The sequence below is a fragment of the Marasmius oreades genome, chromosome 1 (assembly GCF_018924745.1).
Source record: "Marasmius oreades isolate 03SP1 chromosome 1, whole genome shotgun sequence".
Lineage (NCBI taxonomy): Eukaryota > Fungi > Basidiomycota > Agaricomycetes > Agaricales > Marasmiaceae > Marasmius > Marasmius oreades.
Window position 1 is genome coordinate 1,180,346 of NC_057323.1, and position 16,450 is coordinate 1,196,795.

Sequence of the window (16,450 nt, forward strand, 5' to 3'; positions counted from 1 at the left end):
GCTCGTCGGTAGCCAAGTCCGATCCGTATGTACCAAAAATCGGGGTTGTCCTGGGTACCGGATTTATATGCCCTTGGGTTTGTTTTCAATCTGAGTGCTACCTTTCACTTTCTCACCGCAACCTCCACCATGCAACCACGCACCAGGATCTGTTCTGTGCGAGGGCTCGGACGCCTCGCAAGAGTAACATACCTTACGAGTTTGGCTCTGAAGACAGAGAGGGCGAGTCAGATTAGCTCCTCCAATTGTTCTTAGTGTTTGTTTCGATTCTTCTACAATATAGTACCCTTAAAATGATCAGGTACGGTAGATACGAGGTTGTATCGGTTATGTACACAAAATGGACCAAAATTCACCTACCCGATCCAAATGTACCAAATACCTACCCAAATTGACCCAAAAATATGTACCGAAAATGGTCCAAAATGGGGGTCAACGGATCGGACATACTACCCAATGTGCCCCCCTCCTCACAAACGACGGTTCGTTCGGGCACTCAGGGCTTTGATCCAACCGTGGATACAGTTTTCGTAATCTGTAATTCGTATCTACCTATCTATTCGAGTATTTGAAATTCGACCATGGCATTATCTGACTTTCAGTTCTTCGCCTTCGATTCTTCCCTTTACGTGCCAGTGCCTTTTATTCTACGCCCTTCGCCATGATACGAATACTTCTCTCCCAGATTTCGAAGTAACGATTCATTCCCCTATATCTACGTAGATTTCACAATCCCAACAAGTACAATCTTGGCGGGTGCTCAAAAGAAGAAAAGATCATTCCTGAGCAATAACCCAACCTTCCTTTTCCTCCCCAAGTGCAATCCTTAGTCCGGCCCACAACGCATCGATAACTGCAGCACCATTCGCACATGCAAACACCAACGTGCTAGCATAGAAAAAGTTTGCATTTCCTGTTCCTTGCGCCAGCCAAAGGTTATGGAAAAGGGGCATTAAGAGCGATGCGTGAAGATGTAAGAGGGCGGTTACTATCGGATATCTTAAGTCTGTCGGGATTAAATATTAAGTTGAGAGATCGAGTGCTGACGAAAGGAAACATACATGGATATACTTCGGGGAACAAGACGTGCATCGTGATGAACAACCCAGGGTCCGACAGCGTTGGATACGCTTTAAAAATTCCAAGAATTCCAAAGAGTACAAACGATGCGTAAAGGAGGTCATATCTGCAAGAAGAACTCGGATTTAGTAGTTGAACGAGAAGTGAGGTGGGAATACCGACTGAAATTTGATGCAGACAGGAGCGGTATATATTAGCAGATGCACCTAACGCAACACTCGGTAAGGAAATTCCGAGAGACAATGGCTGAAATTGAGATTGCGCACCGAGAAAACCATGAGGAAAAACGGTCTAAAGTGATCAAACATTTCAGTAAAGAAGTACCACCATAATCCGGTATTGGGCGTAAGGTCTGGAAGTGTCAAACTAGAATGAGAGTTCAGTGGAAAGTTCTTTCAGGGAGAGAGACTTATGAACACCTTGCGCCCCACGTCTGCGATACCCATGTTATTCCTCCTGATGCGAGGCAAGACGCGACGGCTAGGAACGAGAAGTACAAGAGAAACTCAGCCATTAAAGACGGTAGTCTCTTCAGGTCTCCGGAAAACGCTCTTGGCGACGCTAAGTGTGAATGAGGGTCGCTAAGAAGAAGAAGTAGCACTGGGGCCAAGAGGACTAGCGAGGATAAGGAGGTATGGAGGAGAAAAGATAACGCAAGAAGTGCTTTCGATTGTTTTTCTGTGAGACTACCGTTGTATGAATGGAGACCGGACAGAGTGAGGCGACAACATACTCTGGGAAGCGAACATCAGAGCTAACAAGGCCAACATGTTCTCGAAAGAGGAGGTTGAGAGAGCCACACTGGGTAAGAATAAATATGGATTGAAAAGATATCTATTAATTCCATTAGCAAAGGTAGGCAATTCGTCAATTAACAGTAAACATACGCGCCAGCCACCAACTCGTCCCTCGTACTGTGTGCATGTTTCCCCAGCCCCTGGCGTGCCCTCCATATATGGACCAAAGCGTATGCACCTAATGCATCACACAACGTCCATAATACGGCAGAAAACGTTTTCGACTTAGGTATGAGCGTCGAAAATAATGATAAATACAATGGCGACTAGAAAACCTCGTTAAGTAAATGTTAACAATTTGGATTTGAACTCGACAACAGAAACATACATGTCTAAAAACTCCTCCAGAGTATGGGTCAATGCCATTTCGGAATAGATGTATGCCTTCCTGCACTAGAGTTGTTCCTCTTTTTAGTTCTTTTCGAAGGCAAGAGCGATAAGAACTCACAATTGCGATAAGAGGTGAGCGGCGAGGACAGTTGATGGTCGTGGATGAGGTCGAAGGGCTGAACAAGGGCGACAAGCAACCTCACAGCAACCATTGCAGGGAACGCATAGCTCGCCGACACTGTAGGTCTCGACGTCGGAGACCAGGTCTTTTCAGTCATGGATGACGGTCGAACTGGAGCAGCGAATTTCGGGCGCAAGTCCGATGAATCCGAGATCACATGATTCGTTGTGCATCACAGAAATCGGGGGAACTGGGTACGGGTATATCCCAGCCTGTCTGCCGGGATGATACTGACTGTCAAAAGCTACTGTACAGTAAGGAAAGGTTAATTGTAATTGTTGCTACATACGTACTTCAGAGGGCTTCCGTAACGCTCTCCGAGATTGATATATCTGAAGTTTAATTCCAACACCGCTTTTGAGTACAGAGTTTTTGTTGTCGTTTAGTTGTTAAATAGAGTCGGAGACTGCAACATCGCGCGTTCAGATCAACGTAACGTCGTAAGTAAAAAATATTGCGGTCCTCTTTCGTGCAAGGCTCCACACGCGCCGATATCCCTTTACTGATCTAAGGCTCTTCCAGACTCGTGTCAAGTGGTAGATAACTTTGTCATTATTGTCTTTTTCCTTCCTCTCGGGGAAGTAGTACGTAGTACTTAGGTTGTGGGTGCAATCACGTTTCACTGAACTCCGATTATATGAAGGATCCGAGGCTGTAGGGTTTCTTCCTCTGCTCTTGCCAATGATTCTTTTGGCTGAAATTCATCTTCATCGTTTTATGTCATTCCTTGATCGTCCAATGCGATTCGGTCACGAATTCGGCCGATCATTTCACAGGGCTTTGAAGTCTTCATTGCGCTATTTCATGGTCCTGCGATTTGGCTCACAAGGTCATACGAACTAATACTGTTGATATTTCCGGTTTTCTATTGTCTTTTACGATCGCGTCTTTTCTGACTGTTCTGTAGGGCCACATTATCGGGAATTTACATCCTTCGCGAAGGATGCGGCTTGAGATTCTCTTCCCACCACTCATCTCGTGGCATGGGGGCTTATTGTCTATTCTAATCTGGTCTTATCGCGATGAGAAAGGAATAGTCGACTGTAAGGGGCGTTCACGGGTATACTCCAACGAAGAACTGGATTTTTCAGCTTAAGTGTGGGATGGGGAGGCTCACACATTCCTGCGTAATAGTGTTGTCAAAACCTCGCCATTCCTCTTACCTTTCTTTTTATCGGGCTAAGGGACCTGGAATGCTCTTCGTCTAATGGCGAAAGCGTTTCCACCAGTCCACGAACCAAAGAAGGAAATCCCGCTTATGTCAAAGTGGCGGGAGTTCCCTTCCAGTAAAAGCCTTATTGTTAAATCGTTAAATCCTCCGCTCTGAGTTCATGTGCACGATCAGGAATCGAAAGAACAATAACCGTCTGAGGTTATAAACCCAACCCAAGTCACTTTAAGACATTCAGAGCAGACTCGCCCACTTCTCAACCTCATACCAAAGTCTCCCTCTGTATCTACAATGGACGCCTTCACTCTCGTATCCCACATCTTGTCCACCGTCGCATCCGCCTCCCAGAACCCTCATCCTGACGAAGTCCCCGTTGATGAGGAAGACACCGGCTCGGCGTCAGGTCCCTCTGGGTCATGCGTCATCGCATGAGGCCACCGTGACCATCAGATTCATAGCTTCAATCACTATCGTGAGTGCATACAACTTTTCGATCAACCCTTCACAGGTACTAACCTCAGCTTCCTAGCTATGTTCATTATCCGGCTAAATATCGTCGAGCTCACTGTTAATGCCGGCGATAAAATAATTTAACCTTTTCGACCATTTCATCGAGCGACATTCCGATGCATGGACCCTTCACCCCCCTTTCGAACTTCGTACTTGCACAATCGGATGTGCAACCCTTTTTCCAGCGATATTGATATTCCTTCGGTCTAGATTTCGGCGATTTCGGGAACATTGTAGATTCTATAACATTTGTAGTTTTTTAAACCCACGATTCATTCAGCATCGATTGAAACAAATTATTGATTATGACTGAATGCTTCTGACTTTCCCATGCCGCTTTAACTTTAAGATCAGTCCGCGGCGCTTGACCATGAGTAGGGGATATCGATGTGCCGGTCAGAAACACAGAGATGTCACGACTTGGTAACTCACGGGAATAGAGCCGTCCACAAGACTGGTAATACCCTCGGCGGCTTTGACTCTCAGATCGGGATCCATAACACCCCAACCTTGCCCCTTTGGGGACGTAGCTGCCGTACCGACCGGGTGGAAGAAAAGAAAGCCCACGTAGAGGACTAAAGTTCTGCGTCGGTGGTCGCGATATTCGTGATAGAAATGATGCAACCATGGTTGAATTCGAGCAGCCTTCACCGCCTCCTTCATGGCAAAAAAAAAAATCAAATCCGGAGTCGAGGAAGAACGTTTGAGTTGGTTATGAGATGGCCTAATCGGTCGCGACTCGCCAGTGAGTCGAGCGTTATTTCACCTCCTAGAAGGAAAAAGGTTGACTGGCCTCGTTTCACAGGTTAAGCAACGACGTAGCGGCTGAAAAGCTTCTAGAAATCGAATCTACTTCAATCCAAGCCTTCTAGGAGTTGAAGACTAAAGCTACATGGGGACCGATCGTCGTGCGCTTTGAAGAATAAAAAAGTGAGCTTACATCGTCATGACGCAAGTAAGTTCGCGCGAAACGTAAATGGTCAGAAGGTCTGACCTGGGGAATTCAATTGCTTGATAGGGTCGATCTCATCGGCGCCAACTTTATAAATTACTGAATACATAAATATGGTATCCCGAATCCCTGGCCAAAAGAAAGCTTCAAGGAACGAACACGCCCAAAACCGGACTTAACCAACTCTCATAATCCGACTCATTCTCAGGGTCGCCAGTGACTCTCAAAGCTCGGAGAAGGAACCGATAGTTACCATTAGGAATAGTCGTCCCGTTGGCGAATGTTGGTGTATTGACAGGAAGTCGGTAGACAATATTGTCATCGGGTTTCTGTGTCATCGAGTGCAAACGTCAAATTCCTACACTCAAAAGTTGTATACATAGGGTTAGTAAAACATACCTCGTTATTACGAGAAATAAAGTCAAGTTCGAACAGGGAGCCTAGAGTGGGCACTTTATCGAAGGTTCCTCCGGGGTATTCGTTGGGGAACGTCAAGACAGGTTCTCCCAACAAAGTTCGTTTGTTGAGGGTTGTGTTGACATTGACGTTGGGGTCGACCAAATCAGTTCGTAAAACAGGTGTTCCAAAGGCAAGTCTGAAGATGCAGTGCCATTCAGTACAATGGACTAGAAAGGAAGAAACGACTATGAAGACCGTACCGTACAAAAATTGACGGAAAGTCCCCAGATGCCGCATCGAACGTATAGTTCGTCGGTACTTCCTGAACATCACCCTTAGCATTGAGAATAACAGGCAGTTTTACCCCAAAGAACACGTCAGTGTTATCGACGACTTGTTTGTCTTTAAGAGAGGCCGCAAGCCCGATATATGACACATGGAGCGGAGGCTCTCCTCTGACCGAAACTTGGATATACCCAGAGAAAACAGGGAAGGTGGTAGAATCCACGTTCGATGGTGGTGTAAAGGTAGCTGTGATAGTCTTGCTTTGGCCAGGAGGTAACGTAAACGTCGTATCACTGAGGGCGACCTTGGCAAAGTAGTTCGATAGAGGAACAGGTCCATCAGCGGGGAAGATCGTTCCCTGAAGGCGATGTAAGGTCAAACACTGATAACTTGCGAAATGCGGAACCACCCACTGGGGTCACGGTGACAGCTGTCCCAGCTGGGATGTGGCTAAGCCTGTAAGTCTTTGGTGAAGAGTCTGCGTTGCGAACAGTGAATATTTGCCTAACATAAATCATTGAGGTGCACCGGACCAGTAGCATAGAAATCAACTCAAACTTACACTCCACGGAAATGGGCCGTATCGTTAAGAATGAGTTCACCGGGCGATACGAACGTCGTAGCATGCGCTGCGTTGAACACATTGATGAGCCCCGCTCCTTGCTGTGAGACCGTTTGCAGTAAAGCGTCCTCTGTGTGGTCCGAAGGGACAGCAGCAGCAGTCGTTTCCAGAAGGGTTCGTATGCTGCGGGCAACGTCGTTTGATCTACCTTTCACTTGGAGCAACAAGGCGGCACTTCCTGCAACGAAGGGAGTCGCCATACTATCCCGACATTCAATGCTAGGAGTCTGACCAGCGGCAATTCGCGAAGGCGCACCTTGTTCCGGATTCGACACCATACGACCCCAATGGTATCGGCAGCGTCGAAAGACTGCAAGAAGGATACATGGTGAGCTAAGTTCCAAATACATCCCCGGAAGTATATCACGAACATGTTCCCTCCAGGTGCAGCAACCGCCGGCTTGAAGAAGAAGTCGTTTGAGGGGCCATAACTAAGCGAAAATTACATCATTCAAAGTGCTTGGAATCCAAGAACTACGGCGAACCTCGTGAATGAGGAAATAAGTCCTCCTGCCGGATCTCGTAACTGTATTGATCCTCCGGTTTGAGGGAAAGTTATCGTTATCGGTGTGCCGGCAGCGAATTGATTGACAAGCTAGTTACAGGGATGAATGGCCTCTCTCATCGGTGGGAGATGATGTACTCACGAACTCTCCGTCTGCAGCTTGAATCAACGTGGCGTTGAAACCCCCGACTTCAATTGAGGCAAAACCGTTCCCATTGCTGAAGGATTCAAATATCAGAGCGGGTTCAGAGTTCAAATGCAGCACGCACTCGTAAACGAATGTTAATTTTCCCCCCTTGGCCGCAATATTCGTCAATTTCTGCACCTTTTGACCAGGTCAGCGATGGATTAATAAGAATATCAAATTGAAGGGAGCTCTTTACAAAGGAACATGTGCCTCTGCGCACAACCTATGTATTAAAATTAATCAGTCATTGAAAGGTGGGTAAGGTAAGATACCGACCACCAGGAATGAGGTCAGGTCAGGAGTGGAGTCTGGAAGCGGATTGCATGCATCGTCCACCACAGTGGTATCGTTCGAAGTAGCGAAAACAGGGAGCGGATTCGTTACTGGGAATGGGAATAGCTCGAAGTATGGTATCGGATCGTGGGTTGCGCCGTGAACTGTTGCAGTTTGTAAGGAAATAACCGTGCTGAACAAACAAGTTTTAGTCGAGGATTGAAGTATCAGGATAGTCCTCTTACTTATCCAGACTGGCCACGGAAATGACACTGATTCCATTTCCAGGACTGGAAGAATACCAAGAGCCCGAGGCCCCCTTGAAGTGACCGTGAGTATGTGGGTCTATTCAACAAGAAGCATAACTATAACGCGCACGTCATTTCCAGCTGCTATTGTGACGACCTTTCCTGAATCTGCGATCCTGCTCGCAACGACCGAAGAACTCGACTCGGTCCAGCCGTCAGGTCCGCCAAGCGACAATGTGATGATGTCTTGTCCGTCTTTCACGGCTAGCAAGAGAGCGTCGATAATCTCTGGAAGATGAACACCGTGTCCGGTGTTAGTCCGGATGCAAAGCCAGAGTTCTTCGTTGCGCGACTCACCCGCATCAGAAGTGCCACCCTCACACCCAAAGATGCGATACGCCGAGAGAGAAGCTGAGTAGGCGACCCCGCTAATATTGAATTGACTTTTGAGCGGGTCGGCACCGATTATTCCCTTTTACGAAGATAAGCGTATGGACGACTAGCGAAGATGAAGTCCCTACAGCTACATGAGTACCATGTCCTGCATTGATTTGAGAAATTACGACTTGCGGTGACACAAAAAGCGGCACTAACCAAAGCATTGATCTAAGGGATCTGAGTCAGGAACGGGAGTATTGTTGCCTAAAATAATTCGAGGTTGAGGGGAGCTGATCGCTGTAAGTTAGGTTGCCATAGGAAGCACCACCTTTGTAATTGTCTCCGACAAAATCGAAACCTCCGACAACTTTATGGCCAGGTCCAAAGCCACTTCCGAGGGCAGGGTGAGTGTAATCGATACCTACGAAAAGTCAGGTAGTGTCATGCTGAGGAATGATACGAAAGATGAACCTGAGTCAATGCTATTGTAAATTCATTAGAGTGAGAGTTAACCCAGGCGTCTGAGTGAACTTACATCCCGATTTTGATTCCGCGACCGGAAATGCCTTGAGCGTGAAGCTTGTCTACACCCTAAAAGGAATCTGGGCATCTTTTTTGGAATCGTTTCCGAATAATGAACATACAGTAAGGGCATGAGTGGATTCAGTATCTGGTGGAAAGGTAAAATCGTCCGGGCTTGTTATGACACGACCAGCTATAGGTCTGTGTTTAGAATTAATCATTAGATTCGAGTAGATTTGTAAGACGGAAAGTAGTGAAGGATATTTACTCAGGTCGGGAGAATAGACGTAACGGGCGTATCGCTTTGATTCCAGGAATCCTAGCCAGCTTGGAAGCATCCTGGGGATTGAGATGAATTAGAAACTGTACTAGAGAACGGATAGGTTTACTGCACATCAGGATCCTAAAAAAACGGGTGAATTAGTCAAGAACATTGTTATTATACGAGAAACATAGGACGCGCCTTGAGGGTCAACGAAACCCCAATAAATATTCCAGGAGAGTCAAACTCCTTACTGACATCGAATGTCACCTCACGCGACTCTAGAGAATCGTAGAATCGTTTGTGCGCAGTTTTCTGTCGTCGAAAAGCTGGAGTTGTAGCCGTTTCTTTTTCCGCAAGATTCAAAAACGACGTACCGGCTGGAAGCCGTCAATAGAAATCGTTTCTAGTTCAACAATGTATCGGTTCTCGACGAAAGGACGAGCTGCATGCTTTTCCACATCCTTAATGGGAATCACAGCGTGACCACCGGTCGCAGAAAGAAGCAGCAGGGCAAAAATCAAGTATGCGAGACCCATGGCAGACTCGGGTGGAAGAGCACAAAAGCGTTCCGAGAATGGTCTATGTATACGGGGCCCATTATACTTCACACGTGGATGTGATTATAATTTTCATTAATCGTTTGGCGTTCTGTCAACAAGGAATTCTACGGCTGAGTGCCACGCGAAGTGTATTATCGAAGAGATGCGGAGGCGAAATTGCTGAAGGTATTGATGAATGTTAACAGGTATGACGAGAAAAGCTGCCAGTGTTCGGTACGTACAATCATTCCAGCGCGCTCAGCCTGATTCGTCCCCCGCCCCGAGACATTGTAGTTCGGCCTGATTGGGTCCTGTGGTGTCGCATTTGAGCCCTATGTACAGGTCGCTCTGCGCTTCGAAGGTTGGTGAAAAATGAGCTTCGGAGAAAAAACGTCGTGGGAACTGATGGCCTTTCCGCCGCAAATGAAGTGACAGGTTCGTTCGACGACAGTTTGACATAGAGTTATACTCTTGACTCTCCGGTGAATCGAATTATAAGTATAACGAGCTCCTCGGTTGAATTTGATGGTCGCTGTAATATGAAGTCTAGTGGTGTTGTCGGGGTCTCGACAGCACAAACAATGACATCATTAAGAAGTTTTGACTATTGAAGGATTTTTGGAAGCTTGAACCGGTCTATGTGCGTGAAAACTCCGATTGGCCCCGTGCGGGTATTGTTTCCATTATATGAGCTGCTGTGTCGAGCGTATCTGTCAAGTTTACAAGTCAGGAGAGAGGCAGAACGGGATGGTCAGAAAGGTTTTTGCCGACGGAGGGCAGGTGGTCTCCAATCCCGGATAGCATCAAGCTTTGTAGAGTTTTGATGAAACCAGTAGAAAGAACAACCGCTTTTTTCGCAATTCAAAGTTGAGGGGTATGTTGAGTACGCTACCTCTAACAGACGTTGTGGAAGGATATGCCTCTCGATAAAAGCCTAGTGACGCGAGGCGTTCAGCAAGACCTGGAGATTGCGTCTCCGAGGATATACGAGGTGGTTACGAACATTGAGCCATAAACGGATCACGGCCCGAAAGGGAGGCCCCCCAAATTCTGCTGTTAAATCTCCTACGCTCATATCCTTCAAGACATATTACAATGGAGAACTGGAATTGTTCAGCTCAACGACGTTCGAGTGTGGGACGGGGAGAGCCTCGTAAGATGTCCTGTTGAACTCATCACCGACGGTCGCCATACACTGTGAGCAATAGTGAAACTTCTCCGTGTATGTTGTTATAATGGAAGGTATCACTATGTTTGAACAGGAATCAGGATCTAGTGTCAACACACGTATGAGCTCGTTCAATACGCGGGATGAGCACGCTTTTATCACCCTTGATTCATATAGGTTGCGCATTCAGAACATTCGCACCGGATAACAACCCTTCCTCTTGTTCCTCAGACCTAGAATATGACTCCTTCAACAACCGAAGTGATGCCGGGTCCACCAGGTTCCGCAGAGCAGATAGGACGGCGTTAGCGGTCATCTGAAGACTCCAAACGCTGACGGTTTTAATTCTTCGGTTGAAATTTGCCTGTGTGACGTGATATGCAAGTGCGTCGTAAATCTGTGGATACAACCAAAGGTTGAACGATGACTCGGATGACGGACACGTGCTGGTAATACCTTCACAGAAATTTCATCCAGGAGGCCGGCTAAGAGATCGGTTGTTTTATCAGAATGAGATATGGAGTAGAGAACAAGTTCCTCTCACTTTCCCACATCTGGGAGCGGAAATCCAGTCAGAAACAGGGAGCAAGGAAATCGCGAATGATCAACTTACTGTCCAAGCGCCGTCGAAATGACTGAGGGGCTTTACCACTCGACAATGAATAGGAACCAGCGTCCGATTAGCACTAGGAGCTTTTTAGTTACCCGACGAGAAGAAAAAAAACACTCTCACTTCATGAAGCCAACGATAGGTCTGATCAAGGCATTGTTCACGTATGAAAGATCGTTCGTAAAGATAGGCACAGCAGCTTTGACGTCCCTGAACCTGAGGTCAATGTCAACAACTACTTTTGGCTCCGTGTTGTCTGTGGAATCAAATTCAGTGGGTGGTGCCGATAGCGCAGGTTTTGCCAACTCCCTCTGTCCAGGGATCCGTTGGAGTATAGGATTGGAATCGGATGGATTGGAAAGAACAGTCGTTGATATCGCGTCGGCAATTTCTTCGAGGATAGCGTTAAATGGGAGATCATGTTCAGGATCCTGCGGAAATTTGATATCAAAGACGGCATCTAGTTTACCAGAAGTGATCCAGGCGACAGGTCCTTCCATTGTGGTAGAAGCCTGGAGATGGTCAATGTTGACTCCATCGATACGAATTCGGGACTTAAATTAATCTCAGATTCAATATCTCGTGGGATAGAGTTCAGCACCAACCATTCTGGCCCATTCTCCATCCTGAAGATCCATCTCCGTCGTCCGTCCGATGCTCTGGGGCTTGTGCAGGCTAAACAAGCAATTGTCAAATTGACCAACAATGTTTTCGGCACACAAAAAGTCGTAGACGAGCCATCGTCTACGGAAAATGTGAATATCTGCTCGGAAGATGGAAGCTGTAAACGGTCGAAATCCTCCAGGTTGGTGAACTGTTATGAGAACGTCTTCCAACTGAAGGGAGTTCAGCTCAAAGTCCCCAATCTGGTATGGATGTCGACAAGACAGAGGATCCAGCGGATGGTCGGGATCATATTCCAGGGAACGGCGATCTGGTGCTAAACTTCGAACGCCGAATCACGAGGGAGGTAAATTGAACGAACCTAAGACACCTCGTACGCCCTTCACGACTGCCGACTCAATCAGACCTTTACCGTCAAGCCAGCGCCATAACGAAAGAGTGACATCAATGGACCCAATGTCCAAATCAAACATTGTATAGTTGCAGTCCTCCTCTGCAGGTAGCCGATGTTCATCGTCCTCTTCATCACCAACATGATGGTACGCGGGATGATGGCTGAGATCATATCCCAACGCTGCCTGATGTTCTTTGATTTTTGTTTTCTGCATAGAGAGAGGGCGACGCGAGACGTAGACATTTTTGAATGAGATCCGAGAATCTTTCCATTTCGGTACAACGGCGGACTCGAAGATGACGGTTACACCTGTCTCGGCTGTGAGATAGTCACTGATTGTACGAGCAACAAAATCTGGAGGATCCGGTGAATCTTGGGATGAAGGGCCCATGAGATTTTTCGCGCACTTACTTTGTAGCTGAAGGCTATTGGCGATGGCAAAAACAACAGAGAAGAAAGTGGTCCTACGAAAGTAACACATGAGACGGACATTCGGTTACAGAAGCCGTTCTCAGATACTTACGTTCCCACCAAGATCCAAACAGTCTGGCTCATAAGAACCCAAGTCATGATACCTGAAATATCATCTGCGTTGAATTTCCGAAATGATTTGATTGTGAACCATTTGAATCGAATACGAAGCCTTTGCCAGAATCCATCTGCAACTCTGAGAAAATCGTCGCGGGTGGGTGCGTGAAAATGGGGTGCAGATAGGGCAAGGCGCCGAAAGAATGTCGAGTACTGTTCAAAGTTATAGGGAAGAATATGGGGTTGGGTTGGTGGTGATGCAGGTGTCGGTGGTTCGTTACTCTGTTCCGGAGGGGTCCTTTCATGTTTCATGTCTGGCTGCGACTCGTCGTTCCCTCTTTTCGAATCTTCTGCAGTCGAACCGGTTTGTCGTTCTGAGCTGATTGTACTCGATGTTGTACTAGTGTTGTCACTTTCATCACCATTAGCTCGTCTTTTCCCCTTGTAGCCGTCCTGGGGTTCCCCAGAAAAATAACCGGATTTGGTAGCATGAAATTGCCGAGTTCGAACGAAGATGCAGTTCTGCAGCGACTTTGGGCTTCCAATACGGTTAACCGTCAATAAAGGAGGTAACGAGCTGGTAGAGGAAGTGGAGAATTTAGCTTGTTGTCGTGTAAAAAATGTTCGAATCGTGGAATATCTGTCGAGGGTATCATGCGAGGTGCGACCGGAGATCGTGGAAAGTCCAGGTCGGGCGATGCGTGAACTGCTGCTGCACATTCTGAGGGACATCGAGTCCTCGACTGGCGTCGAACGCCTGGAGTCGACTGTGGTAGGCTAAGATTCCAATAATTGGACGGGCCTGCCGACGTCAGTAACATTCTCACGATAAATGCTTGGAACAGACTCTCGGAGTTGTACGCGTTCTCGTGGAATTGAGTACAGGTTAATGAGGTGAGCTCTGACTCGGAATATTTGCAAGCTGCACTGCTTAGCACCAGATTGGTCGTTCCAGGTCCCGAATCGCTGTGCGGAGTCCTTTTCGTAGGAATAGCCGTGGTCCTATATGAAGCAAAATACTTCTCATTTTCGGTGCTCAATAGCGGCGTGGTAGTCCCATCCCATGACCTAGGAGTGGGACACTGTTAGGAATTTAGATGGAGTTAACTATCGGCGAACACAAGGCCATCGTTGATTCGGGGAATCTATAGGATATAAGACGCACGGGCATGAATACTGTGAGGTACACACACCGACGACATGCACCTCAATTTTGCATCCATTCTCTTCATTTTGGGATGTACTATCTCGACCTGTTTCAGCAAAATCTTTGAAACTACAGACGCTCTGCCGCTGGAGTACGACTTTGTCGTAGTCGGAGGTGACGTAAATCCCGTATTTCACCTCTCAGTCTCTTTTACACATCTTTCAGGCGGGACAGCTGGAAATGTTATCGCGAATCGCTTGACCGAGAATTCAGCAGTGTCAGTTCTAGTCCTTGAAGCAGGTGGATTGTGAGTTCGATGATTAACATCTATCTAGCTCCGACATATGACAACGTTATTTATCATGTAGGAATGAGAACAACCTCAACCTCGTGGTGCCCAGTTTTTGCACGAGGAATCTGTTGCCGAACTCACCTGTGGATTGGAATTATACGACAACACCAATGCCCGGATTGAACAATCGGTCAGTCGCGTACCCTAGAGGATTCGTATTGGGAGGTAGCAGTTCAATCAGTTCGTCTCTCGGTTTCTCCACCTGGTCACCCACTCATCAACGGCGATGCTAGATTTCATGCTCTATACCCGAGGCTCTTCCGAAGATTGGGACCGTTATGCAGCCATCACAGGAGATCCAGGGTGGTCTTGGGAACACCTACAGTCATACATCCGAAAGGTGATTGAAAGGCTATTCTTCAGACTTTGTCCCGCTGAGGTTCATTCTTCATTACCAGAATGAACGCTTCGAGCAGCCCGTGGACCACCACAACACTACTGGGCAATTTGATCCTAAAGTACACGGCTTTCATGGGATAAACACGGTATCATTGACAGGTTTCCCATGGCCGATAAATGAGCGTGTTATTCAAACAACAGCCGAAAAGCCTGACCAGTTCCCATTCAATGTGGATATGAATTCAGGGAACGAGTTGGGGATAGGTTTATATTTCGACTTCTACTATCTCTCAAGCTCATAATTCCTTTCAGGCTACCCTCAGTGGACCATCAAGGATGGTGCGCGAAGCAGTTCAGCCACCTCGTATCTGGCTCCCAAATTTCTTCAAAGACACAATCTCCAGGTCTTACTGAACGCTCGCGTCACTAGGCTTCTATCAAGAGGCAAATCTTTCCACGGTGTCGAATTCACCGTCAGAGGTACATCTTCGTATTGATCAGTTCGCCACCGACTGACTATACTGTACTCCGACGGAAAGGTTCAACCTTTCAAGTAACCGCGAAAAAAGAGGTTATTCTTTCTGCTGGTTCCATTAACACTCCACAAATCTTGATGTTGTCTGGTATTGGAGATTCTTCGAAACTCTTTTCGCTCGGTATCCAACCTGTACACCACCTGCCTGCCGTCGGCAAAAACCTTTCCGACCATCCCGTTCTGCCTCTCTCTTGGCTTGTCAACTCGACAGATACGCTCGACACAGCAGCTCGTAATGCTACGCTCCTAGCGGAGCAGCTCAAACAATGGAATGATACCCGCACGGGGCCACTTGTCGACGGAGTTTTCACGCACATAGGCTGGTTCAGGCTTCCTCATAATTCTTCAATATTCAAAGAGTTTTCGGACCCTTCCGCTGGGCCCAACTCGCCTCATATGGAACTGATCCCGGAAGCAAGTATCCTCTCGTTGTTCTTACTAACAAGGAACTGACGGTCACCGTTTTTTAGAATGGAAATGTCCGCCCACCCACGCCTCCTACAGGCAACTTCTTGGTATTACCAGCTGTCGTGGTGTCACCACTATCTCGTATGTTAGCTTGAAAAACATTCCAATTCAATTCGGTCAAACAACCTTCTTTCCTTCTAGGAGGTGAAATTACGCTCAACTCCAGCGACCTATTGGGCCATCCAATAATCAACCCAAACTTCCTCGACTCCGATTTTGATCTTTTTGCCATGAAGGAGGCAGTCAAGGCTGCGAGAGACTTCATTTCAGCTGCGGCATGGAATGGTTACATCATTTCTGCCACGAATAATGCGACCACCGACGCAGAACTTGAGTTCTTCATCCGGAACTCTACGGCGGCTATCTACCATCCGGTAGGTACGGCAGCTATGTCTCCCAAAGGTGCAAGTTGGGGCGTTGTGGATCCCGACCTGAGAGTCAAAGGCGTCGAGGGTATTCGTGTGGTGGACGCCTCTATTTTCGTGAGTTAACAAGTTGTGGTATCGGTATCTCTATATTCCTGACCATCATCACATTCGCAGCCCATAATACCTGCAGCCCATACTCAAGCGCCAACCTATATAGTCGCTGAGCGGGCTGCTGATCTCATTAAAGCGGCATGGGAGGGTCAGATGTATTGACTTCGAAACGTGTTAATGTCGTTCGTGTCTTTCATTCCAAGTTAGTACTTGTGGTAAAAACAAAATGATTTATTTGTCGCCGAGGCTTCTCGTTGACACGATATTGGCACCCGCAAAGAAATCCAATCCAATTATGATGGGACCGGAGGGAAAGGAAACTTACCGACCACGACAGTGTCTACTTCCATCGTCAGCAACCTCTTCCTCTGTCAAGTTTCCAAGCATGCATCGGCGACAACGCTTCCATATTTGAATGTTAACGAAAGGCGAATGTAGGTAAAAAGACATAAAAATATAATTCAAGGAAAGAGAGCACAGTCAAGAAAAGAAAAGCGAACGGGGAGATCATGATGTAAGAGGGGAAGGAGCTTAGATAAAAAAGGAAAGAGGTTCGCACCAT

General features: G+C 47.1%; 6 protein-coding genes across 6 annotated transcripts; 1 reads left to right on the top strand and 5 right to left on the bottom strand.

Moving 5' to 3' along the window:
- Window positions 1-516: 516 nt before the first annotated feature.
- E1B28_000317 (uncharacterized protein) lies at window positions 517-2,529 on the bottom strand. The gene is made up of 9 exons (XM_043146129.1): window positions 2,326-2,529; window positions 2,206-2,270; window positions 1,968-2,143; window positions 1,814-1,914; window positions 1,500-1,758; window positions 1,347-1,446; window positions 1,243-1,286; window positions 1,062-1,186; window positions 517-1,006 (listed from the first exon to the last, which is right to left on the bottom strand). The coding sequence occupies exons 1-9, from the start codon at window positions 2,483-2,485 to the stop codon at window positions 777-779; spliced, it is 1,260 nt and encodes a 419-aa protein (XP_043014829.1). The 5' UTR covers window positions 2,486-2,529; the 3' UTR covers window positions 517-776.
- A 2,638-nt stretch (window positions 2,530-5,167) lies between these two features.
- Window positions 5,168-8,142, bottom strand: E1B28_000318 (uncharacterized protein; the record flags this gene model as incomplete). Its single annotated transcript, XM_043146130.1, has 16 exons — window positions 5,168-5,350; window positions 5,421-5,616; window positions 5,681-6,063; window positions 6,119-6,209; window positions 6,268-6,528; window positions 6,584-6,637; window positions 6,699-6,758; window positions 6,813-6,922; window positions 6,975-7,050; window positions 7,102-7,157; window positions 7,216-7,242; window positions 7,296-7,485; window positions 7,538-7,611; window positions 7,671-7,828; window positions 7,898-8,012; window positions 8,062-8,142. The coding sequence occupies 16 exons, from the start codon at window positions 8,140-8,142 to the stop codon at window positions 5,168-5,170; spliced, it is 2,115 nt and encodes a 704-aa protein (XP_043014830.1).
- Window positions 8,143-8,160: 18 nt separating this feature from the next.
- E1B28_000319 (uncharacterized protein) lies at window positions 8,161-8,778 on the bottom strand (the record flags this gene model as incomplete). Its single annotated transcript, XM_043146131.1, has 4 exons — window positions 8,161-8,339; window positions 8,390-8,400; window positions 8,454-8,509; window positions 8,563-8,778. The coding sequence occupies 4 exons, from the start codon at window positions 8,776-8,778 to the stop codon at window positions 8,161-8,163; spliced, it is 462 nt and encodes a 153-aa protein (XP_043014831.1).
- Window positions 8,779-8,825: 47 nt separating this feature from the next.
- Window positions 8,826-9,241, bottom strand: E1B28_000320 (uncharacterized protein; the record flags this gene model as incomplete). The annotated part of the gene is made up of 3 exons (XM_043146132.1): window positions 8,826-8,843; window positions 8,904-9,017; window positions 9,080-9,241. The coding sequence occupies 3 exons, from the start codon at window positions 9,239-9,241 to the stop codon at window positions 8,826-8,828; spliced, it is 294 nt and encodes a 97-aa protein (XP_043014832.1).
- A 1,005-nt stretch (window positions 9,242-10,246) lies between these two features.
- E1B28_000321 (uncharacterized protein) lies at window positions 10,247-13,393 on the bottom strand. Its single transcript, XM_043146133.1, has 9 exons — window positions 12,564-13,393; window positions 12,452-12,504; window positions 12,008-12,394; window positions 11,628-11,956; window positions 11,146-11,576; window positions 11,026-11,098; window positions 10,957-10,966; window positions 10,869-10,897; window positions 10,247-10,809 (listed from the first exon to the last, which is right to left on the bottom strand). Exons 1-9 carry the CDS (start codon window positions 13,298-13,300, stop codon window positions 10,582-10,584), a joined length of 2,277 nt encoding a protein of 758 aa, XP_043014833.1. The 5' UTR covers window positions 13,301-13,393; the 3' UTR covers window positions 10,247-10,581.
- Window positions 13,394-13,397: 4 nt separating this feature from the next.
- On the top strand, window positions 13,398-16,133 carry E1B28_000322 (uncharacterized protein). Its single transcript, XM_043146134.1, has 11 exons — window positions 13,398-13,462; window positions 13,524-13,889; window positions 13,941-14,022; window positions 14,084-14,247; window positions 14,301-14,407; window positions 14,466-14,670; window positions 14,719-14,886; window positions 14,946-15,355; window positions 15,412-15,490; window positions 15,551-15,891; window positions 15,952-16,133. Exons 2-11 carry the CDS (start codon window positions 13,769-13,771, stop codon window positions 16,048-16,050), a joined length of 1,776 nt encoding a protein of 591 aa, XP_043014834.1. The 5' UTR covers window positions 13,398-13,462; window positions 13,524-13,768; the 3' UTR covers window positions 16,051-16,133.
- Window positions 16,134-16,450: the final 317 nt, after the last annotated feature.